We start from the raw sequence: 24,152 nt of genomic DNA, 5'->3' as shown, positions 1-24,152 counted from the left end.
GAAAAATGGGAGCAAAAACAGAGGTGATGCTTTTGCCTTTTTGTTCAGTGTACAACTGTGAGACATTCGTCCTGAACAAGCAACATGCCATGTAATTATTTGCTAAACATAAATATTTGGATTCTGTTGCCCTCTTTTGGATGATGTAGTCCAAGGTTATACTTAGACAGAGAGGCCCAATGAGCATATTTCTTATCAGATAATCTTCACTGAGGGATTCAGACAGTCTACATTTTGTTAACAGGTGTAAGAGGGTGGAGTCAGGTAATTTAGGGCATCAGGTAAAATGGGACCAATATGGTTATACATCTTAGGCCCTTATTAGCAGTCAATCACCAAACATATTATTGCATTGTTACTACAGATGTTTTAAATGTTTACATGAAACAATTATTTTAATTGGTCTGAGATAACTAGGAGGGATAGAGCAGTATCCATGTAATGTCAGCCGCAATAGTTCAGGATTAGTCATCATTAGCCTCTTTTACACTGCCTCTTCAAGGTGGGAATTTCGCACCATTATGACACCTCACCGTTCTGTATAAAAGGTACAATCTTGCAATGGGGGAACAGAGTTGTCTACGCCGACAGCAGAGGTAGTAACAGCACCAAAATGATGTCTATATGAAAGGGACAGCTAGCAGGACAGGACCATGGGCAGGATGGACATTTTGATTTGACGGCGTGTTATGCATGCAGCCCACCACCTGGAGATTTTAAAAGTAGGTGATATCAGTTAGCAGCTAACTCAAAGAAAAAGAAGAGCTGCTGAAAATGTCTGCAGATTGGGAAAACAATGAGGTCCAGGAGCTCCTTACCCTCCAAGCAGAGGACAAGATCGTCCAACTTATAACAGGGATGATAAATGATTGTTATTGCCATTTTTATTTATAAAGCACTGACCGTCACACGTTATGTATCACACTAGAGGCTGATGCTGTTGTGTTACACATAACCCCCGTCATGCCTCTTTTGTTCCTGTAATGCCGCCATGCAGTCTATGATCACACACTGAGCGACATGATTCCACTGTTGTTTGGTTCTGTGTAAAAATTCAAAAGGGGGCATCAAGAAGGGACTTCGTTGCTGCCCTAAAGCCTGGTCTGTGTGTAAGGGCTATTGTTAAACACACACACACACGCATGTTCACTGTCAATAATACGTCACCCAATAAAACAGGGAGCAGAAGAACAAAAGCAGCATGGCAGAATTATCTTTTTTAATGAATAGTTAGGTCACATTAATGATTTAACGACTTAACGACTGAACTAATACATGGATTTAACCATTTAAAAAGCAAACATGACTGTCCCATTTTACCTGAACATGTCATTGGTGTGAATTAGGAACTCTTGATGTGTTCATTTTTTACTTGGCAACATATTTTCTTTATAAAAACTTAGCAGAGATCTATAACAAGCTCTGAAAGTAACACTCAAGGTAGTCTTCTGAATTTTGGGTGGTTTTCTTGGTAAGCTACCAAAAAGTGTCCCGAATTATTTAACTTCACCCGAGCATTAGTAGCAGTGGTGGATGAAGTATTGGAAAGCCACACTTGAGTAATATTACGAATATCTTACCAGAAGTTGACTTTGGTTGAAGTTAGAGACATACTACAATGTTAACTGAGTCAAACTAACTGATATTTACTATACTTACCCTTCAATTTACTGTACCTACATTACACTTGAAGAAAAAATAGATCTTTTTCACAACTTGAAGGCTTTAAAGAACAAAACCCAGTGTTTTCCTGCCTTCCCTTCGTTCGTCTGTCCGTCTTCCTCCCTCCTTCCCTCCTCCCTTCCATCCCTATTTTGTAGTGAGTAACGGAGACACTTAGGGAAAATGTACTGGACTAAGAGTATACATTTTATTTAGGTCTTGTAGTATAAAAAGGGAAAGATGACAGAAATATAAAAACTCAAGTATAGTACAGGTAGTTCCAAAAAATACTTAAGTACCAGAACATAACATTAAACCACTGATGAGTAGCAGCAATGTTAGAAGAAGTGTGATCCTGTGCTGAAGTCAGCAAAACCACATTATAAAAATCTGTCATTGCAAGTTGTTGACTGCAAAATGTCTTTAAAATGTCACACGTAAGTAAAAGTACTTGTTATGCAAGAACATATTGCTGGATGAATAAGTACTGACGTGTTATCACGTAAGCAAGCAGTAGCTGTTAAAGGTGTAGTCACTTACAGCTACTTCATTTCCTGTTGGGTTGCTTAGACCACTAAATGCATCAGACTTTGAAAGGTCACTGCAGGCTTTGTACGTGCAGTCTTGATATGAAGATTAACTTTTAAATTAAGGTGACATAAACTGTAGTTATAGAGGTATAAAGTAAGATAAAATTGAAATACTCAAGTACAATAATACCGGTCTCAGTAGTAAAGCGTTTCTTGTTTCCCTCACTTGGTTTGAGAAGTTTATATCTTTTCGTTCAAAAACAAATACCTGTTCCTCCTCCTCACATTAGAAACATCGGGGGGCAGAGCCTTTTCCTTTATGACCTCCTCCCTTCTGAACAAGCTTCCTGTCATTGTCAGGAGAACAGACACTGAGTCAGTATTTATGGTCAGAACTCATTTAGGAAATCTGACAATCTGACTAACCACCCATTCCTGTCACTTTCTCAATCTCCTTTCACTTTGTCTTTTATTTATTGTGCTCGTCATAATGGCCTTATCTCCTTTCATTTATCTCTACTGCCCTCCACCCCGAGTATGACATGGAAAATGAACTGCTTCGCCACAATACGACACTAAATGTGGGGCTATCACTGACTGAATTATATACAGCTTACAAATCTTCATGCTATAAAATTGGTGACATGTTTTCCCCTGAATATGCAGAGATATGAAGTTGGTCCTTGGATATGACAGACAGACTAAACCCTTCATGATAGTCTACACCGCTTCCTGTGCTTGCTTTCGGGAGTGAAATAACACGATGTCACGTCACGATGAGATCTGTCTTGTTTATAAAACTGCAAAAAATGTCACATTTGGGAATCAAAAACACAAACCACAACAAGATTCCACAGGCCTCTGCAATCAAACATCTTCTGCAGGATCGCAGTGGGCCCACAGTTTTGCCCATGGCGCCATCTTGTGGACAAAAAGTGTAAACGATCAAGAGGGTAATATTAATGAGAACACAATATTGGATGTTTCAAAAGTGCAATGTCTTCACAATGTTTTTGTGTTTACAGTAAACAGTATGGATATTTAAAGCTGAAACTTGCTTTGGTGTCACTGCTTCAAAAAGTAATGATTTATCATTGTTAACACTATTTTTTCTTGTGTATATTTGGTATAAGTTGGAAAAATGACCAAAATAAATCACTTTTACTACAACATAAAGCAACTAATTTTGAATCTAAATTCTAAAACGTGTTGAACGATGAAGGGACAGCGCTGCACTGACGTTAAGATGACAACTATCAGTCTAAATGTGTTGCAATTACATTTTCCACGTTTAATTTATGGTAGGGCTACAAGGTCCAAGAAACTGAATATTAAATTGGGATTGAAATTACTTTTCTTGTGGAATTTATCAATGGAGAATTTGGGGAAACAGTGTGTCTTTTCAATACAGCATATTTTTTTTAGTTTACCAATTCTTACATAGAGTATAGATTAATGCATGTAGTACATTTAGTCCACTGTTCACACCATTATGTTTTCCTCATGTTGTATTCCATCATAAGCACAATAAAAGTCCTTAATTTGTACAGACACTAACACTTAGGCTGAGTTTTTCACAATTTATTCTGAATTTCCATCTTACAGGAAGTAAACTCATGCCTAGTTCAAGTTACCTCAGTAAAATCCACACGTCTCACTCATTTTAATGATCACAACTCTTCATCCCATAGGCTACAATAAAAAGTATTCTTCAGACTTCTGTGATTCTACATGTTGGTCATATTTATAAATTCTATTGTTTCAAATTTCCCAGTTTGAAAGTCCTGGAAAACACCTGCTATAAAGGAGGTGATGCGTTGTTGTTGTCAGAATCTTTTTTCTTTCTTTTTTTTTTGCTTAGTACATTTTCACATTGACTTGGTATTGTGGTGTGTAGACAGCAAACATAAATGTAGACATGGATGGATAACTGAACGGGTCTATCGGGCAAAGGCTCAAGGGCCCACAGTGTCAGTGAGGGCAACTGGCCTTCACTTGCAAAATGTTAATCAAATTAACACAAAATGACTATAAAGAGATGCAAAGGATTTGCAAAGAGACATAAACTAACTACTACAACAGGCAAAACAACCACAAAGAGACACAAAATGACTACAGAGTACAAAACAACCAGGGGTGTCGTAGTGGGTGGAAAACTGGAACTGATTACCTGGGGCCCACAATGGAAGGGGGGCCCTCAAGAAGCCTGGACTAAAAAGTTTGATTTTGTTTGCAATTTTATGTCTAAATTAGTGCCATAAGTGAATTAAAATAGGATTAATAAATTCATTTAATAGATTAGTTTGCTGTCACCACCAGCACTGCAATGTTAAAGTACACCAAGTAATCATAAATAGCCCACTGCAGAGGAGCCATCTTGTGGTCAAACATATTTTGAATGCTCATTCAATGTCAATAGGCTACTTTAGATTTAATACACAGTGTTATCATAAGGATAAAGAAGGTGGAGGATTTTAAGTACTTAGGGTCAACAGTCCAGAGCAACGGAGAGTGTGGAAAAGAAGTGAAGAAACGTGTGCAAGCAGGTTGGAACAGGTGGAGAAAAGTGTCAGGTGTGACAGAGGAGTACCAGGAAGATTAAAAGGAAAGGTGTACAAGACAGTGGCACTGAAGAAAGACAGGAGGCAGAGCTGGAGGAAGCAGAGATGAAGATGTTGAGGTTCTCTTTGGGAGCGGCGAGGATGATTAGGATCAGGAATGAGTACATCAGAGGGACAGCTCATGTTAGATGTTTTGGAGATAAAGTCAGAGAGGCCAGACTGAGAGGGTTTGGACATGAGGTTGGAACTGCCAGGCAAGAGGCCTGGAGGAAGACCAAAGAGGAGATTTATGGATGTTGTGAGAGGACATGAAGTGAGCTGGTGTGAGAGAAGAGCATGCAGAGGATAGGGTTAGATGGAGGCAGATAATTGGCTGTGGCCGAGAGAGGTTACCATAAGGCTAAAATATGTTTTGCTTAAAAATTATTTTTGGTCAAAAATGGCTCTTTTGATAATTGAGGTTGCTGACCACTGCTTGGGGATGTGCAAACGTTCACGGTGGCCTATTAAGAATAAAAAGAACGTGCAATGCAAAGAGATGGTGGCTCAAAAGGATATGCATTAATGCAACGCATATATACAGGTGTTAAAGGGTTAATGTGGCGTGTTATTTTCTATAAACTGCAAAAGGGAAACATGATCGTGCCATATTACATAAACAATATAGTAATTCTCCTGGTAGAGAGGGGTTTGTAGCTTTTGTTTTCATTGTAACTGAGATTTCCGCTTCTGGGTCAGCACGTGAACTCACCGCTCCGCCCAGACTCCAGTTTTCCGCTCCTGTCGCTGCACACACACACAGAGCTCCGCCGCTAGCAGTCACAGGCACTGAGTGCCAGTGCGGAGAGACACAAACTACACTAGTGACATTATTTACAGCAGGGTTGGTGTCTTTGCACCGATCGGTCTGTATTCTCATCAATCGATTACCCTCCGGGATCCTTCCGTGACACCGAGTTGCCATTTTGTTTGGAACAACTCAACCACAAATGTCTAAGTAACGTTACAAACCCAGGCAGCTACACATTTGCAGGACACACAGTGGGTTGTGTTTTTTTGCATGAAAGTAAATGTTTCGAGCAACTTTTCTTGTGCAGAAAATCAAAGTGCAACACGTGTAGTTAGACTTGTGGCCAATCAGTTCTGGAGCCTTGTGCACAGGGGTATAAATTTGAGGCAGTTGCCGTAGAGACGTCTGCCGCTGAAGGGTTGAACGCAAGAGCCCGTGATACCTCGTAAGGTAACGTTAGCACGGCAATGCTCACTGAATGCCTTATTTTAAAAATGCAAACTCACGTCGTGGTAGCTTGTGTGACTCGACCGATGGGTGACACATTTGCAAGAAGTGTTATAAGTTGGCAAGGAGCCCGTTATGCTAACATCTTAACGGCTAACGCTAGCTAGACGTTAGCTATTAGCTACGCGAGGCTAGCTATGCTAACGTTAGCTGTACGTCTTTATTCGGTGAAAACGCACTCGGTAAGCTGTAACGTTACCCGCCTGTGCTACGGTAGATAAAGCAAAAATAATACAACTGTAGACAAGGTTAAAGAACCTACTTATTGTGATACCGGCTGTCAGTTAGCTAGCAAGCAGGCTAAAGCAGCCGAAGTCGCCTGTTAGCATTCCTTCAGAGACGTTTAGCAGGTTTTATTTCAAATGTTAGCTAGCTAACGTAAATGCGTAGGCCACCGTTGTGTCGTTTAAAGAATTCGCCGGACGAAATTGACTTTACAGAATTTTTTTAAAGCGAAATATTAGCTACATTGCCCCCTCGTTTGTCATGTGGACATGCTCTCAGCTAATGTAAGTTGTTTAACTAACCGGTGGGCGTGGTGGTGGCTTCACGTGTTGGCCAGAGATGTCATCAGCCGCCGCATGCAGACATGCTTTGACACAGTCATACTCACGTTCAAACTGATTTTGACATTGTATCACCCTGAATCGCCCGTGAAATACTTGTGAATGCCGTAAATATTATTCTAATATACATTTTTCTTTTAAATGTATTTGATAAGGACGATGCAATTTAACATAACATCCCAATACAGGGTGTGGGGCTGATGGGTTGCACAGAGTTTATAGCTTTTGCTAATGTTCCGCTCTTGTCCCAAGGCCTACAATTTTATTACAGTTCTACAGTTTTAAACATCATAAAACCATAATACACTTAAACATGAAAGCCACAATAAAAATACAAATACCACTATCCACATACTACAATACACACACCACAGTACACCAACACACTCACACTAATACCCCTCAGATGTTCAAGTGCAATTGGCTGAGAGTGGGTACAGCTCTGGTTTGCTTTCAGCCAGCACTTGACCTTTGTTGTGAGGGTTTCTAAATCTGTAATCAGTTTGATTGCAGTGGGTAACATGTTCCAGAGTTGACGGCCCTTTATGGAAAAAGCTGATTGTCCAAATTTAGATTTACGATATGGTACTTTACAATTCATCAAATCATTCACACTGCTCACGCTTGTCTTTGAATAAATCTGTAAGGAGGCTCTGGAGCTAGACTGTCGATACAATTGAAAACTAATTTCAGGAAACAAGATGTGTATTATGAGCTTATTATACCAGACAGTCATACAGTGCAACTTGTCACTTCACCTCAAAACCTTGTCTTTAAATGCTCTTGTATAGTTAAGAATTTAATTCTGCTCTACACTAGTTGCAGTTACCTCTGATTTTGTTTTATTTTTTTTACTTTGCGTATCTGTGCTTGCTGCTGCAACACCTGAGTTTCCCTGCTGGTGATCAATAAAGGCTTATCTCATCTTAGATTCAGCCATGCTTGCAACACCTTACACATCTCATTGTATGATGAATTTAATAATTAGCGAGAAGTTTAAGCTGTAGCCTACTGGTAACACAAATGAACATTTTTTGAGGCAGGTAAAGTGATGCTTCACTTTCAGAATCAGAAATACTTTATTGATTCCCGAGTGAATGATGATTCGTTACAGTTGTGCTGATGTAAACAATAAACTATTATAAGATGTAAGAATAAAAGTATGTAAATATAAAGCAATAAAATAGAAATTAAATTTACGTTAAAATAGAATAAAATGTGCCTTATGCTACAGCGTTTAACACTAGTACTTTAGATATCAAAATTAAGATATTAAAAATAAAATATGTACCAAAAGAGATGACCTTCATCAATTAGGCTGATCTTTTATTTTATTTTTGAGGCTGCTGAACCTTGACAGCATATTTTTGCAATCACACCATCTTGGTGTGGTTAAAACAGTTGGTGTGTTGATTCTTCAACTGGAAGTAGAGTCGAACACTTTATTTACTTAGTTGCATTATGTTACTTTTGAATATTGGATCGTAAGAGTTAAACAGTACTTAAAGGGTAATTTATTTGATCTGGATCTACCTTTGGATAGCTGTTTCTGTCAGACAGACAACAAACAACCTTTTGCATGTCATGCATCGATAGTAGGATAGTGTTACACCTTAAATTTGTTTTAACTTTGTAAGTTCAGCAACATATGATTATTTTCATTATTGTTTTAATTAACTGAATTATTATTATTATTATTATTATTATTACGTCTATACTCCTTATAATTGTTGTGTCAGCCATTGTTTCAGCTGTAGTATGTCCAAAAACATGACTATGCTTTACCAGCATAATGATTTCCTGTGTGAAATGACTATGAATGTGGATTAGCATTTGACCTTCAATCTTGTAATTAAATAAGTATGACATGGCAGACTGTAAAGGAGGTCATTATTTAGTTGCTAGTTGCATCGGTCATATGGTATTGAAATTCACTTTGTGCCTACATATGCACCCAACAAAAGCACAAAAATGTGCTTGACTTCACGAAAAATATTGTGTTAAAGTATTGTAATTTATCCTTTTAAAACGAAAAAATAAAATGGAAATAAGTAAACAGAACTTGCAATGTGAATTGATATGAGATGGGGTTTGAAATGAAAATAAGTGGTATGTTTGACAAAAAAAAAAAACAATTTAAAAACACTCTTGGTCAGTGTGGCATGGAATATTTGTTAATACTTTAGTGCTTTACCATCTAAAATATTCAAAATGCCCGTTAGAATCATGGGTCTTTCATGGTCTGGTTTTTTTTTTTTGCTGGGCTAAAATGCGGAATGGAAAAGTTTGTGAGAGATGCTGTAGGTGGCAGTATTACCATGTTTAGCAGGCAAGATGCTCCTGAGCATCCACTGCACTCCTATGTACGTGTTGCTGTCCATTTGACTGACATTTTTAGACACACTTTGATAGCTATTCGGTTTTTCACAGGAAGCAGTTAAACTCACAGACATAATTAAGGCATATCCCGTAACTAAAACAAAAACCTCATTTCATCAGCTATTTTTTAAGACAGCTGGGCACTGTGGTTTTTAGCAAACTTTACTCAAACAGCAGTAAATACTGCATTTTTGGTGGGACTATTTTCTGCTGTGGATTGATACACATTTGACCCTGCAGAAACATACATGTTATTAGCATGTATTAATGGTTAATAAATGATTTTTGTTTTTATATGGGATTAAGTAAATTAAAACCATTAGCTGCTACTAGCTAACATATGGATGATGAGCTCAACTGTTGATGGTCAGGTTGTATTATAGGTAATGTAGGCCCCAGGTTTAAGGATGTCAGATGTAAGGCATAAAGACAGAAGAGATACTTTAACTGAATTACTTTTTGTTTTCATAATGTTATCCTCAATTTACTTCTTCACTGAAGCACTGGAAACTGCTCTTTACTCCTTGTTCAGGAAAATGTGTGATGAACACTAAGTCACAGCAAAGCCTACTACGGACTGCTCCCCCCTTCATGGCCTGTTGGACTACACAATGTCTGATGTGAAAGTCTGTCCCACTGTGAGTGGAAACCCCCCTCCGCCAGAGGTCATAAATCCCAAGAACCCTGGACGTGTAACCAATCAGCTACAGTACCTGGAGAAGGTGGTGATCAAAGCTTTACTGAGGCATAACTTTTCGTGGCCCTTTCGCCAGCCAGTTGATGCAGTGGCGCTGCATCTCCCAGTAAGTCATACAGTAGTTTTTGTAGCATCACAGCACAACTCTAACATGTGTTGCTTTTTTCTCACTCTCATTGTAACAATCGTATTTCAGTGTTTGAACCTCAAATTAGGGGCAGTCAGCGGGCTTTGTCTTGGTGGATAACTTCCATTAGACTGTGATGTGGGAGGGAAAGATTTTGGTGTATTCATGCCAATGTGTTTGTTGTCTTTAAGGATTATTACACCATTATTACAAAGCCTATGGATCTGAGCACTATCAAGAAGCGTCTTCAGAACAACTACTACTGGAAAGCACTTGAATGTATAGAAGACTTCAACACCATGTTCACCAACTGCTACGTGTACAATCGGGTAAGAGGACACTATTTGTAACCCACCAACATGTACATACTGCAAAGGGCATTTCAAACTGCCCACCCAGAGATAGCAGACATAGAGAAAATTAGTTGTGAGGAGGTTTTGTAGGGCAGAAGTAGGTCTGTGAACTGACATATCGTTCACAAACCCTTCTTGCTGTTCTGTCATACTGTAATGCAAATGAGGTAGCTACTCTTACCCACCCAAAAAGATGTTTTGTTAGGTCACCACAGAGCTTAAGATCAATTTAAAACATTTCTGTGGTTACCATAAGAGTACATGCTACATTGACTGCTTTTATTTAATTCTAATGTATACATTTTTTTTCCACAGCCTGGAGATGACATTGTTTTTATGGCACAGACCCTGGAGAAGCTTTTTTTGCACAAAGTGTCCCAAATGCCGAAGGAAGAGTGGGAAGTCACGGCAATCACTGCGAAGGAACCAGTGAAAGGGAAAAAGATGAATGCAGGTATCTCACGCAGCATCAGTCTCTTAAGATGTGGGCCAGTTTTACTTTTTAAAAATCTTGGGCTACTCTGTGTAATTGGATTTTTCATGATTTAATGATTGCTGCAGGTGTATTTGACAATGTCCCAGACACCTCCAAATATTGCCATGTTAGAACTTTGCAGTGCAAGCGCTGGTTCAAAAGAAGTGTGCTGCCTAATTTTACCAATTTTAAAATGGTATCTGATTCTTGTGCATGTACTCACTTGACCTCATGTCATGCAGGTGCAATACATCAGAGATCCCTTGTGTCAGAAGTTGTTCTCCAGCAGACTGTGACAGTTATTCCACCAGATGTGCCTCAATTCATCCCACCCATCCAGCTCTCTGCACAAATTGATGCAGTAACGGTAAGGTGCACTTACACAGTTTAAATACTGACTTTAAATATTGAAATTGACCGTAAGGGTTTGAGACGTTGCAGGAAAGAGGTTGTTTGGCTCGTTATTTCAGTAAGAAAAGAAACCAGAATATGCTGTTGAGAAAATCTAGTTCATAAATAACTTTTTTCCCCCAATTTTTACAAGGTAAAATCAATGATTGAGTCCAATGCACCAGTAGTAGCTCGTTCTGTGGTTTGCATGTCAGTCTATTGATGTGTGCAATAAATGCTTTATCGTGTTAGACAGAATTTCTCATCTGCATGAAATTAGCAAATTGTACATTCTTTGTCCCACTGCTTTATCCAACTTAGTAACTGTAACCTTGTTCTAAATATTCAGATTAAAAAAGCTTTCAAGAGGAAAGCAGACCCCACGACCTCCACCACCTCCCTTGTCACCAGTCACGAGGTGTCTGCTTGTGGGGATCATGCAGCACCTTGTACATTATTCTCCAGAAGAAGGCCGATCAAAGCTCCAAAGAAAGACTTGCCTGCCGTAGAGAGCAAGAAGGTCAGACTGTCCGAGCAGCTCCGATACTGTAACGATATCCTGAAGGAGATGCTCTCCAAGAGACACTACCCATATGCATGGCCCTTTTACACCCCCGTTGATGCTGTGGCTTTGGGCTTGCACGACTACCATGACATCATCAAGCAGCCGATGGACCTGAGCACCATCAGGGTAAGATGAATATGACGATGAAAATTATTACACATTATTTTGAATATAAGTCAGATGAGTTTTCCATAATGTTTCGTCTCCTCAGAAAAAAATGGATCAACGGGAGTATACAAATGCAAAGGAATTTGCTGCTGATGTCCGACTGATGTTCTCCAACTGTTACAAATACAATCCACCATCGCATGAGGTCGTCTACATGGCGAGACAGCTGCAGGTATAGATTTTATTTTATTTTTTGTTCTGTCCAATCAGTATGGCAATACTAAAAGGTACCAAATGGAGTTTTATTATAAACAAAGCTAGTTTTATAGTTAGTGTGTTTCTGAATATATTCATCATAGAGCTTCTGCTAACACAGTTTTCAGAAGAATTTGAAACCTACATTGTGTACGTTCACCTGAGCTCGCTGGCATGCTTTGCCTTTGTTGACACAGGACTCCCTAAAAGTGTTTTTTCTTTTTTTTTTTTTAGACCTGCCTCACACCGAGTGTTATGTGCCAGATGCGCATTCTTGTCGGCTACACTTTTTGGATAAGCTAGCAAATCTTTTGATCATCAATTTACAATGACACACTTAGGTTTTTGCTCTTTGGACTGCTGGCATGGCTGCGACTAGACTTGCCTGCCAATTTTCAGATGACTTTTACATGACTCCTGATAAATTCTCAAACTGATCATCATAATGCCATACTGAGAAATATGTCCAACTAAATGGTGCTGAAACATATTGACATTTAGATTGATTAAATTATGTCCAACAACAAAAATCTACTCAGATTTTGGGGGGTGAGTCTGTATTCTAATATTAATTTAGCATCATACATCAATAGACACCCAAACAGGCTTACAAGGCAGAACAAAACTGCGGCACATACCTAACATCATTGCTCCGTAGCACAACTAGTGGTCAAAAACTCCACATGGTACCATAAGTTATGTTTGTTACCTACTTTATGTGATGTTTTTAATTGTGCTCTTTTGTGTTTTAGTATTGTATCTGTTGAGACACGGTGGTGGCAGGAAGGTTTGAACAGCCTTTTAAATCCCCAGAATAAACGAAACGCAGAGGTGTTAATGGTGTCGAGGTGTAAATGCTGAGAGGTTATAAATGCTGTAAATGCTGTTGACAAGCAACAGTAGCACTTCATAGGTGTGGTGCACTTGTTAAATGTTGCTAAAATAGTGACATTTTTTGTAGGGGAAGGTGTCTCTATTCTCTTTGGCAACGTAGACACGCTGTAAATATAGATATCATTAACTGTCACTGTTTATTTGTTTGATTGTTGGCAACACTGTGCAATATGGATTGGTTCCAGTGTTGCACGCCATATTACAGCTGGCATACGTGAACACAAAAGGTAACAATACACAAAGGATCAGAAATGAAGTAGGCTTTAGATAATTAATACTGGCAAATGGCAAAAAAACAGTTGTTTCTATCAACAGGAAGTTTTTGAGGCCCGATATCTGAAAGTTCCCCAAGAAGCAGAGGGTTCCATACCTCATCATCGAGCTGACAAGGGACAAGGAGACGGAGTTGGAAGTGTGTCAACTTCAGAAAGTTCTGAAACCGAGAGCTCCATAGAGGCGGAGAGTCCATCAGAGGAGGTGGCCGTGCAGCTGGCCAATCTAGAGGAGCGGGTGGGTGTATTCATGCCGGTAACAGTACAAATGGCTTTTGAGCAGTTATTCGCTTCAGTGCATTTTAACCTAATTGGCTCATTAACGGCTGGCTTTGCAGTTGAAAGCTGTCAGCGACCAGCTGAAGAGACTTGCCCAAGAGCCCCTGCTGAAACCGAAGAAGAAAGACAAGTTGAAAAAGGAAAAGAGAGCCAAAGAGAAGGACATCGCTCGACTAAAACACAAGTCATCAAAGTACAAATCTATTGTAGAAAAAGCCAACCACAAGATCTCTACTTTGTAAGTAAGCTCCACTTAATATGGTTTATATGTCATACTAATGTTAAACTGAGTATTCCCCATGTGCTAACGTTAACATTAGATGTTTCATTTGTACGTCTAGGCATGGCAACAGACACAATATTCATGGGGTACCTTTGAAATGCAAGGACGAGGTCTCATCAGCACCGGTGAGCTACGAGGAGAAAAGGCAGTTGAAAATAGACATCAACAAGCTGCCTGGTGACAAACTGGGCAAGTTGGTGAAGATCATTCATGCCAGGGAGTCCTGTCTGCGAAAATCATCTCTCGAGGATATTGAGGTTGACTTTGAAATACTCAAGCCTTCCACACTGAGAGCCCTGCAGAGGTTTGTTGCAGCATGTCTGAGAAAATGCAACAAGAAAACTAGCCGTAAGTACAGCTCGGTCCTGCTTTGCTTAATCTTCCTGTCAGCAAATGCACCTTTTTAAAAATGTAGGGTTATTATTTCTTCTGTCCTCAGAAAAAAAGCAGGTGAAGCCCACAGAAGGACCGCCGCCTGGAAAACTAAAGGATGTCAGGACACCTCAGGTTGCTGCTAAAGAGCAGCACTCAATTAAGAAAAAAAAGCAATCAGGTAAAATCTGAATTTGATTAGCAATGTAATTGTCACAGTTGGGCTTCCACTCGTGAGGCATTAAATGTAAAAATGACACTTTACCTCTCTTTTGTGAACAGCTAAACCCGTGGCGGCTCCTGACCTCGGCTGCCCTTCACGCCTCAGTGACAGCAGCAGCAGCAGCAGCTCTTCGTCCAGCTCTGAAAGCAGCTCCAGCAGCAGCAGCAGTAGTCATTCTAGCACTTCTGATAGCAGTGACTCTGAATCAGGTTAGCTGCTCTCCTGTTTAGCATTATACCCTCACCTGCCTTTGGTTCACCATTCTCCACTCTCCTTCCTTAAAATGAGAAATAAGCTGTGGGTCATTTATTCACCTGGGTGCCTTACCTCTACCTTTCAAAGCTGTCTCTTGGTTGCACACCACATATTAAATTGTTTTATGTTTTTGCACATTCATCAGGTGTTTGGTCTTTGTCTATTTTACACTAGTATTGTGTCAGCGCTAGAGAAGGATTTGGAATCACCGATTATCTTTCTGCTATAGCGGGGGGGAAAACACACTGGCTTGTTTTTGTTTCTTTAAACCAATCACAGTCATCTTGGGCTGCACTCACCAGGATGCAGCGATGGTGCTCTTGCAAAATAGTGTCAGGGGTGAACTTGTTTTGGTGGAACATTTGCATGTGGGGGAGCTGAGCACTGTCATTAAAATTTCTCTGCAAAAGAAAACGCCACAAAAACATTAACAGTCGCATGATTCAACTTTAAGTTGTAGAAAAGACAAACATAATCTGATGATCGTAACCCTAGAGGTGAAGCCTGACTGTACTTCAGCTCGGGAGGAGCTCAACAGACCAGTTGAAACCACAGATGGCTCTATGTAGCTCTAGCAGAACATTATTACAACGATATCAGAGAAGCTTTAGTAATGTGGAATAGATTGGAACGTCCATGAAATTAGTGTTTAGCGTGTAAGTTGTTAGCTTGGAGGTTGTTGTTGTTTGGAAATGGTAACAGGCATATAGCGGAAGGGAGGGAGAACGCTGGCTGAAATCAGCAGCCCAGTGGCAGGCTTATAGTCTCAGTCTACATCTGGTGAGTCAGACTTAAAGGATAACTTAGGTATTTTTCAACCTGGGCCCTATTTCCCCATGTGTATGTGTGCGTATGATTCATAGGTACAACTCGTTTGAAAATTGGTTCAGCATTGAGGGAGGCGGATGCAGCCGCGAGGTAGATATGGGGGCAAATGCGTCCCGTATAAGTTTGTGCATTAAAAATGCTTTTTTTCGCCACTGACCGGTTCAGATCGCCGGTGCTATCTGTGTAAATAGCATACTAAGCATTTCCCTTACCCTTCAATTCCTGTGTGCTGTGTGTGACGTCATCTCGCGAGAGCTTTGCTTGTTGCCGGAAGAAAACAGAGGAGCCATGCTGAGCGCCGCACAGAGTGGCGCTGGTTGTCCCGGAGTACAGCTGAGAGTTTTACTGCATCCGTATCATGGCTGCATATTTACCCAATTTCGAGAATGAAGATGAGCCCTTTTATTACGATGGCCGCCCGTACTTATTTGAGCCCGAGTATACGGACGAGGAGCTCCTACAAATTGAAGAGCAGACGAGGATAGAGAGAGGGCCAACGAGCAGACGAGGGTGAAGCAGCGGCTGCACGAACGCGAATCTCTGAGGACTGGTGGTGCTCCTGTGGTTGCTGTGACTCCATGCCCACAGAGGAAGAATGTCTGTGTTGCAGCGAGTGGGACCTGTTGCCCAATATTCATGGTCTCGATGTGTCCTGGGATGATACAGAAACTACCAAACGCTGTGTAACTATGTTAGAGGATTTCCCCCCTCTGATCAACAGGGCAGTGCTGGATACCTTTTTTCATGTGCCCAAAATAAATTGGAGGAGGCGGCCAAAACCACAGGGACCAAATGGTCAACTATCCATCAAGTAAGTATAACTAATATGTCTTGATGCATGCAATACTGATACCTAGAATTGTTGTTTTCTTCCGGCAACAAGCAAAGCTCTCGCGAGATGACGTCACACACAGCCGGGAGGAAGTGACGGGTAAGGGAAACGCTTAGTATGCTATTTACAGAGATAGCACTGGTGATCTGAACCGGTCAGTGGCGAAAAAAAGCACTTTTAATGCGCAAACTTATACGGGACGCATTTGCCCCCATATCTACCTCGCGGCTGCCGGCTGCATCCGCCTCCCTCAATACTGAACCAATTTTAAAACGAGTTGTACCTATGAATCATACGCACACATATACATGGGGAAATAGGGCCCAGGTTGAAAAATACTTAAGTTATCCTTTAATTGCACACACAACTTTTAATGCTCTGTCCACATGAAACAGGTGCACATGTCATGTTCCCAGTTGCTGGCTGAGTTCTAGTTGCTGCAGATGCTAACTGGGGGTTTGTCTCCGGAACTGCTGCCTACGCTCCTCCCGGCGAGGTGGTCTGTAGTAGCGGATAGCGAGGCATAGGACATAATGTGACTCAAGGCTCTAGCTAGCTACATGAATATCAACTTGAATAAGCTGCAGATGTGAGCTTTTGGCTTCAGTTAGCAGAAAGCTGAGCTATTATGACTCCTCACTCTGTAGACTGTGAATTATTAATGTGCATGTCTTTCAGTGCCAAAAACGAAGAAGCCAAAAACTAAAGACTCTTGCCAAAAGGTGAAGAAGAAGGTAAATACATTCAGTATTTGCTCAGTGAAATCAAGAGATTCATGATGAGGTAATCATGCTGGTTACAATCAAAAGTAAAAATGTCCCTTCTTCTTAAGTCAAAGGTGACTCACGCTGCCTGTGGCAAGCAGAAAACGGAGACAAAAGATCTGACAAAAGCCTCGGTCAACACTTGTCAGCCTCTTCTTGCTGCGCAGTCGTCGGCAGCAGAAACCAAAGGCCCCCCAGCACACCATAGTGAAGACCAGACCTGTGATGGGCTGACTCTATCACCACCAGGTACTGCTCACATTTGTCCTCTTGTCACTACACTAAGGCAGAATCGAAGTTTGGCAGGAAATGCATGTTAAATTTACAGGATGATTTTAAAATAGTGATTTTCATTAAGACAATGGAAGTGTGTAAGCCTTGGGCTCAGAAAAACTGGGTCACCTTTTGCTTCAACTTGATATCACTTCAAATGAACATACGTTTTTGTCTTTCTGATGCTGAGGTGAGACTGTTTACATTAACCCCGTGTTTGTTTTTCTTAGTTCTGCATTATCATCTTGTTTCTTTCCCAGCCTTTTGTGCCAGAGCAGCATTAATACCTCCCCAAAAACCCCGTACTCACCCTCACTCACACTCTCAGATCAGCTTTGTCAGCTCTTTTAACAAATACCTCATTGAGATTCCTTATTCCTCCCTCACTGATGCAGCTCCACATCAAGTAAACCTCTTCCAGCGCCTGTTCAGCCCAGGCAGCCTGTTCCCCTTTAATTGCCCCATATGCTTAGTGTCCTTCAGAAACAAAAGTTCAGGAAGTGAAAACTGGCTCACTTACACTCTGTTCTAATGAAGCTGAACAGGAAGGGACCAGTCAATTACTGCCCCTATTTCACTCCATCTCATGCTGCTTCTTCCTGCCCTAGCTTGATTTTACTGTGCACTAGCTCATGCTGTACGTTTTTATAAGCGCACAGTAGCTCCTTTCTTCTCACATGCCTCTGATCAATATCTGTCCTTTATTGTTTGGCAGATTTGTCTGCGCTTTTATCCCCCATGGCCTCTCCAGGAGTGTTGCTGGACTGGGCTGCCACGAGATTTGAGGTACTTCTACTGAAACACTTGGACTGTACCTTTTTAAATGACCTGCATATAAATGAGATCAAACAACCCATGTTTATTTAGTGGAAAAGGCTCTATGTGTTACCCCTTTTACAGTGTGAATAACCTTAAAATCAACACTTCATGGTAGCTGTTGAGCTCTTGTTATATCATACACATGGCCAAGTTGCATTTACAGAGCACTCTGAAGGGGCCGTGTCCACCAAAGTGTTTTTTTCCCAGCTGGAAATGCCAGGCGCTCCTCAGGAAACGGCGAGCTGGGAGCGTTTGAGAGCACTTTGGAAGTGCGGCTTTTTTAGCTGAGATGCTTTGTTTGTGTCTGGTTGCTATGTTTCCAAATATCCTCACGTATACACTTCAACACAAGGCAGAGTACTTGCTTTGAGTGACGGGAAATTAACCTCCGTTGTTGTTCATCAGCACTTGTACATGTAGGATGTGACGGTTGTCTTTGTGGTATTTGTCCCTCCTCTGCTGTGATTTAATGGCTGAAGTGACAGTGATGGGCGCGGTGTTTTTACCTTAAGTTAGACATTTTCACATTCTCAGCGCTCCAGGAAAAAAAGGCCAAACTGGCAGTACTAGGCGCAGAATTCACACCCAGTGCCTTATCACGCTGCTGCTGTTTATAGCGGAGTGTAAAGACGCGGCGCTCTCATTGCAGAGCATTAAAAAAATACGACAGCCCCAGAAAAATGTCTAAAAATATATCTACAAATGACATGAAGAAGGACATGAAGATTTTAAATGTTAAAACTAAATGTCAACTTTCAGCCAGGCCCTGTGCTGTCCCCTTTGAGAGACAGCCCACTGCAGTCCAAAGATGAGACCACGTCCAGTAAGTCGCTAGGTGAGCGCCTACTTTTACATCAGCATTTATTTTGAAATAACTAATACTTAAGCAGAACACTTATTTTGAAAGTAATTCTGCCAGATTCCGGGTACCCTGAGGATCTTCCCGACAGTCAGCCGACTAATGTGCCTTACACTAATGAAGCAAGTAAATCTGCTGAAGAGGAAAAACATCCCAAAAAGGTTAGCATTGTTTAACTGAGTTTATAATTACAAACAAGTGTTGACATCATTTTCCTGGAATGTTGAATGATTTTGGTGATCAGGATGCCGAGGGAGGGTTGCACCAATGAGGATTAATTACAGCAGATGGACACAGTTGATAAGACAATGTTTTTCTGTCCTTTTTATTGGAGAGAAATCAGTTAACGCAGCTTTAAAGATGATCCTAGTTGGTGCCACCAATTCCCACCACACTGGAAATGGATTGTAAGTAAACATGGTGATTTATCTTGTTTAGGACATTGTTCTAAAAAACGCTGAGTCTTGGGCCAAACTGGTGAGACAGTCAGTCACTGCAACTGCAATCAAGTCCTCAAAGGAGAGTTTTCAGCAGTTCCGTAAGGCCGCCATAGAAAAGGAAGAGCGTGAAAAAGCACTGAAAAAGAAGAAAAAGATGGAGGACAACAAGGAGAAGGAGGTTTCTGAAAAGAGCAGGTATTCAGCAAATACATCAGATTTACTTCTGAATTTAATTTCTTTATTGAAAAGTGGGTCCATAATGTATTATTTATGAGGGTTTTAAATCATTTTCTTTATGTATTTAAATCCAAATATTCAAATTTTGGTTGAAGTACATATATTTTAGTGTCAAAATCCTATTTTCCCAAGACCTTACTAAAACAATTCCCACCCGACCAGACATAGGTTTCTGCATGTTGATGTTGCTTCATATAAAACCCCCCTAATGTGCCTCTTCGTGACTGAGCCAAGCCTTCTTTGGCTTTTGTGTTAATTGTGTTAATGCTGCGTTCAGACTAAGAGCGACACAGCAACAGACTACAGTTTCTTTTCAATGGAAGCTGGTGACATGAAGCTACAAATTGACACCTGAAACATGTTGCTGCTGATGGTGCTTGACGAAAAGTTTAACCAGCCTCAACCTTTTTTAGTGCTCCAATGACACAGTAAGGCGTTAACCAATTTTGTTCCTGTGGCACTGTGTTATTTAGAGTAGTTAGCTGATGCTATGCAAGCTTTCTCTGTATTTTGGTGCTCACACGGAAAGTGAAATTTGATGTTAAAATGGGGCTCAGACACTGCTTAAAAGCATAGATAGAAGAGTGTTGTACAGTTAAATTATTGCAAAGTCTTATCTGTCTTAAGCTTGAAATTGATTTGGGTTGATCAGAAGTTGTTATATTTATTATATAGGACAAATCTATTAACAAAACAATCTCAAGATTTAAGGCGCATTCACACCAGGATAGTCTGGGTGACTTGGTTCGATTGGGCGGGCAATGGCGAAGAATTTCACATCTTCATTTGGTTCGGTTCCCTTTCACACTGCGCTTTTTAAAGCGGACCAAACTGCCTGGACAACGTCACGCAGTTACAGCAGCTGCTCGTTTGCGGGCGGTATTGCCCAATACGACCAAGAAAGAAGAAGAAAAAAAGCATGAGGAAGGAGAAAACCCTGCTCGATTGAGAACCGATATTGACACATTTTACTCAGATGATACTTGTTTCATTCGAGTATTTGTCTCAACCTTCTAACTGGTATGGGTGCATAATGATACACTGCTGTGAATGCCGCGTTAGTTCACATCCAAAAGTCACGCAGTAACCAAACAAGGCAGCAGGAGACAAGCAACTTTCATGGTTTGGAAGGTCTACTGTAGGTAATACACTGATTATGGATTGAAAACCTCAAACAACCCCATTTCAAAAAATTTGAACAAACCCTTTTGGTCATTATTATTATTATTATTATTATTATTATTATTATTACTATTATCAGCACTCTAACCTACGTCACTGCTTTTTGCCCACAGCTGAGTGGGTGTTTCCATTTGAAAAACCAGGACAGGTGGAGTCGAGCTTAAAAATGCTGCCCTTAGACAAGGTTTAAAAGATGCCACTACATTTTTCAGCATAATTTAGACTATCCAAATCCCAGTTTTTGAAAAAGTGCCTATAAACCAAAGGAGCATTTCTCTGTTAAAGCCTGGTGGATGATTTTAAGAATTAATTTTAGTTAATACGGTCATTTTCCTTCTAGCTTGCCAGCCACATGTGAAGCAGAAACAAATTCACAACCTATTAAGGAGGATCCTGATTCACCTGATTGTACAGAAGCTGTCCTCGACGCGCCTAAAGACGTTGAGACACATAAGCCAAAGTCTCCCACAGAAACCCAACCTCTAACCACGCAGTCCTCAGTCGATAGGCAAAGAGAGATGGCCCGCAAGAGGGAGCAAGAACGTCGCAGGCGAGAGGCTGTGAGTACCCTCATCCATGCTTTAGGGCTAATTTGTTTTTTGTAGTAAAATGAGGTTTAAACAACCATCTGTGGTTTGTTTTCTCTTTACAGATGTCTGGCATTGACATGACTATGCAGCGGGACATAATGACCACATTTGAGCTGAACCTGGACTGAACAGAAACTGGGATTTACTTGGAAAAAAGTACTTCTGTGTTGTTTGTATGAATAACTGGAGCTCTTGGTTCTTTCTCGGGCACAAAAGACAACTTCACCAACCTCATGTATGTTCTTGAGATTAGAAAATAAATGTTAATTGAGGGGGAAAAAACATTCAGTAAAAAATAAACGGGTGTTGCCCTTCATTTGTATTTGAAATGGATGGTAAATGTTTGCACTGACGCACTGTTGAATTTGAGATGATTGGGGTGACGCACTGTCAAAAATTGGAACCTGAAACAAATATTGTGTGCGCGTCTTTTTCTGTTCTTTTCACATTTGGATGACTCCTATAGCTGACAGTTGTGTACGACAAGCTAATGAATGTATCCATACACTGTAAATGCCACCATGTCTTGTTTGCTGAAATGTGCAGTGTTGTTCAGGTCTGCTGTTACGTTATCTTATTTGATAAACCAGCATGTTTCAGGTGATCCTGACTCAAAAATATACTAAATGTAGGCAAAACACTGGTTTATATGTTGATGTTGCGCACACACACACACACACACACACACACACACACACACACACACACACACACACACACATACGACTTCTTCTTTTGTTTTTCTTTTTTTTTTTTTAGATATCATTCTGTACTGCACATGCACTGCACTTTGTTGTTCATACAGTTCTGGCTGTTCCAAAGTTGCTTTTGGAGACTATCAACATGTTCTGTATGTTACAGTTTATATATGCTGAATAAATAAGCATTTATTTCCTCTTCTTTCTTTCTTTCTTTCTTTTTTTTTTTACTCAAAGTAATAAAGCTATTTTCACTAAGCGATCTGCATCACTTTATGAGGCATGAGGCCACGGTTCTCTCAAGATATATTGATGGAATGATGGATATAAAAAAAAAATAAAGGGGGCACCAGCATGCAGAAAGTTTTCTAGCCTGTAGGGCAGCATACATGGCACTGCATCCTGTCTTCTCCATTAAGGCCACCATAAAGGGCATTTCATTTTGTTTTCGCCACTGGAGGGGCACCCCAGAGGGCTCTTTATCATGTCTTTTCCATTTAGAGCCACCCCAGAGGGCACACTTTGTCATGTTTCATCTACCATAAGGCCACTATGGATGCGGTATCCAAGGGCACTTCAGCTTATTTTCTAACATGGGTATATATAGGAACACGAGAAGCTTGAAAAATCCCAAGGGCTGACAGAGGAGCTGGAAAAGATGTGGGGAGTAATGGTAACAGTGGTGATCCGAGCAGGGCTGTCAGAGTGGCTCGAACAGATTCCAGGTACAACATCTGAGGTCTCTGTCCAGAAGAGTGCAGTCCAAGGCACAGCTAAGATACTGCGCAGAACCCTCCAACTCCCAGGCCTGAGGAGGACCTGACCTTGAGGAAGACACACCACCACCACCACCACCACCACCACCACCACCCATGGAGGGGTGGTGAAGTGATTAACATTGATCATCTTGTTACATCTTGTTACAGTGCAAGTTCCTGCTGGGAAACTTTGGGTCCCGGCATTCATGTGGATGCCAGTTGACAAACACCGTACACCTAAACACTGTTGCAGACCAAGTATCCCCCTCATGGCAACGGCACTCCCTGATGGCAGTGGCCCCCTTAGCAGGAGACTGTACCATGCCACACTGCAGAAACTGCTCAGGAACGTGACAAAGAGCTCAAGGTGCCAACCTGGCCTTCAAATTCCCCTGATCCCAATCCGATCAATCATTCATAGGACGTGCAGGTACCCCTGAGATCCTGTGTCTACGCCTCGGCAACCTGTGACCTGTTGAGGCCTCTGGGACCTCTATGGGTGTCCTGTGGTGTCTGGCACCAGACCGTCAGCAGTGTATCCTTTGAATCCTGTGGGTTGCAAGGTAGGGTAGCGGCACATCCCACAGATGCTCAATCATAGTGGGATTTTTGATTTTTGTTACGTTCCTCGGGCCATTTCTAAACAGTCTGGTTGGTTTGGTGATAGCGTTTTCGGTACTGATTTGGTCAAACAAGAAGGATTTTACTCTTTGACAAAAAGGTCTTTCTCTGTTGGGATCCTTTCCATAATGTTGTCAGACATTTAGAATAATAGTCTGAGCCTGTCAGTAGCAAAAAAAAGCACTTTTAATGGACATAAATTGACTTGGCGAACATGCCCCACAGGCTGCTGTTGATCAATACTGGACCAATTTAAAACATCTTTGTCCCTGTTGGTCACTTAGACACAAAACACGGGAAAATAGGGTCCAGGTTGAAAAAACACTGAGGTTTCCCTTTAATTTAACCAGACTGAATTATTTAGGCTTATTAGTTATTAATGAATTCAGTTTGTGCTTCATTTGGTCAGCTCCTGGGCTCCATATGTCAGCTCTGAACTCAGATCCTAATCCGTTACATATCCAGTCACGTGAGGGATTAGGCTAATCTGAAATTGGTTAACAGTCTTTATTATGTGTGGCTGTTATCTGGTGCCTGATAAAGGCGCACCTGTGACCGCATTACAGCTGATTAACATATTAATGCGCTGCCCAAACAGCACCAGCCATACCTGCTTATTAAGTCGTGTTGCAGCATATTGTCTAAGAGCTGGTTGGTGAGAGGATTGATAATATAACAGGAATATTTCAGTGGACTAATGAGCACGTG

General features: G+C 40.9%; 1 protein-coding gene across 2 annotated transcripts; it reads left to right on the top strand.

The window, feature by feature from the left end:
• The first annotated feature begins 3,932 nt into the window (after positions 1–3,932).
• Positions 3,933–22,229, top strand: brdt (bromodomain, testis-specific). 2 transcript variants are annotated; one of them, XM_050055947.1, is made up of 20 exons: positions 3,933–5,993; positions 9,528–9,798; positions 10,011–10,148; positions 10,488–10,626; positions 10,890–11,014; positions 11,387–11,728; positions 11,814–11,942; positions 13,175–13,369; positions 13,470–13,648; positions 13,752–14,041; positions 14,133–14,246; positions 14,348–14,497; positions 16,882–16,937; positions 17,036–17,216; positions 17,956–18,026; positions 18,819–18,894; positions 18,979–19,079; positions 19,357–19,553; positions 21,118–21,337; positions 21,430–22,229. In XM_050055947.1, exons 2-20 carry the CDS (start codon positions 9,607–9,609, stop codon positions 21,493–21,495), a joined length of 2,961 nt encoding a protein of 986 aa, XP_049911904.1. In that variant the 5' UTR covers positions 3,933–5,993; positions 9,528–9,606; the 3' UTR covers positions 21,496–22,229. The 2 variants fall into 2 exon arrangements, with proteins under 2 accessions (XP_049911904.1, XP_049911903.1); XM_050055946.1 differs by having other exon boundaries at positions 13,731–14,041.
• The last annotated feature ends 1,923 nt before the right edge of the window (positions 22,230–24,152 follow it).

The sequence above is a fragment of the Epinephelus moara genome, chromosome 10 (assembly GCF_006386435.1).
Source record: "Epinephelus moara isolate mb chromosome 10, YSFRI_EMoa_1.0, whole genome shotgun sequence".
Taxonomy (NCBI): Eukaryota; Metazoa; Chordata; class Actinopteri; order Perciformes; family Serranidae; genus Epinephelus; species Epinephelus moara.
This window is presented reverse-complemented; position numbering and strand designations above follow the sequence as displayed.

Coding starts and splice junctions, on each gene's coding strand:
- brdt (XM_050055946.1), top strand. CDS start 9,607: ATGTCTGATGTGAAAGTCTGTCCCACTGTGAGTGGAAACCCCCCTCCG. Junction 14,498..16,881: donor TAGCAGTGACTCTGAATCAG/GTTAGCTGCTCT, acceptor CATGTCTTTCAG/TGCCAAAAACGAAGAAGCCA. Junction 18,027..18,818: donor GGGCTGCCACGAGATTTGAG/GTACTTCTACTG, acceptor GTCAACTTTCAG/CCAGGCCCTGTGCTGTCCCC.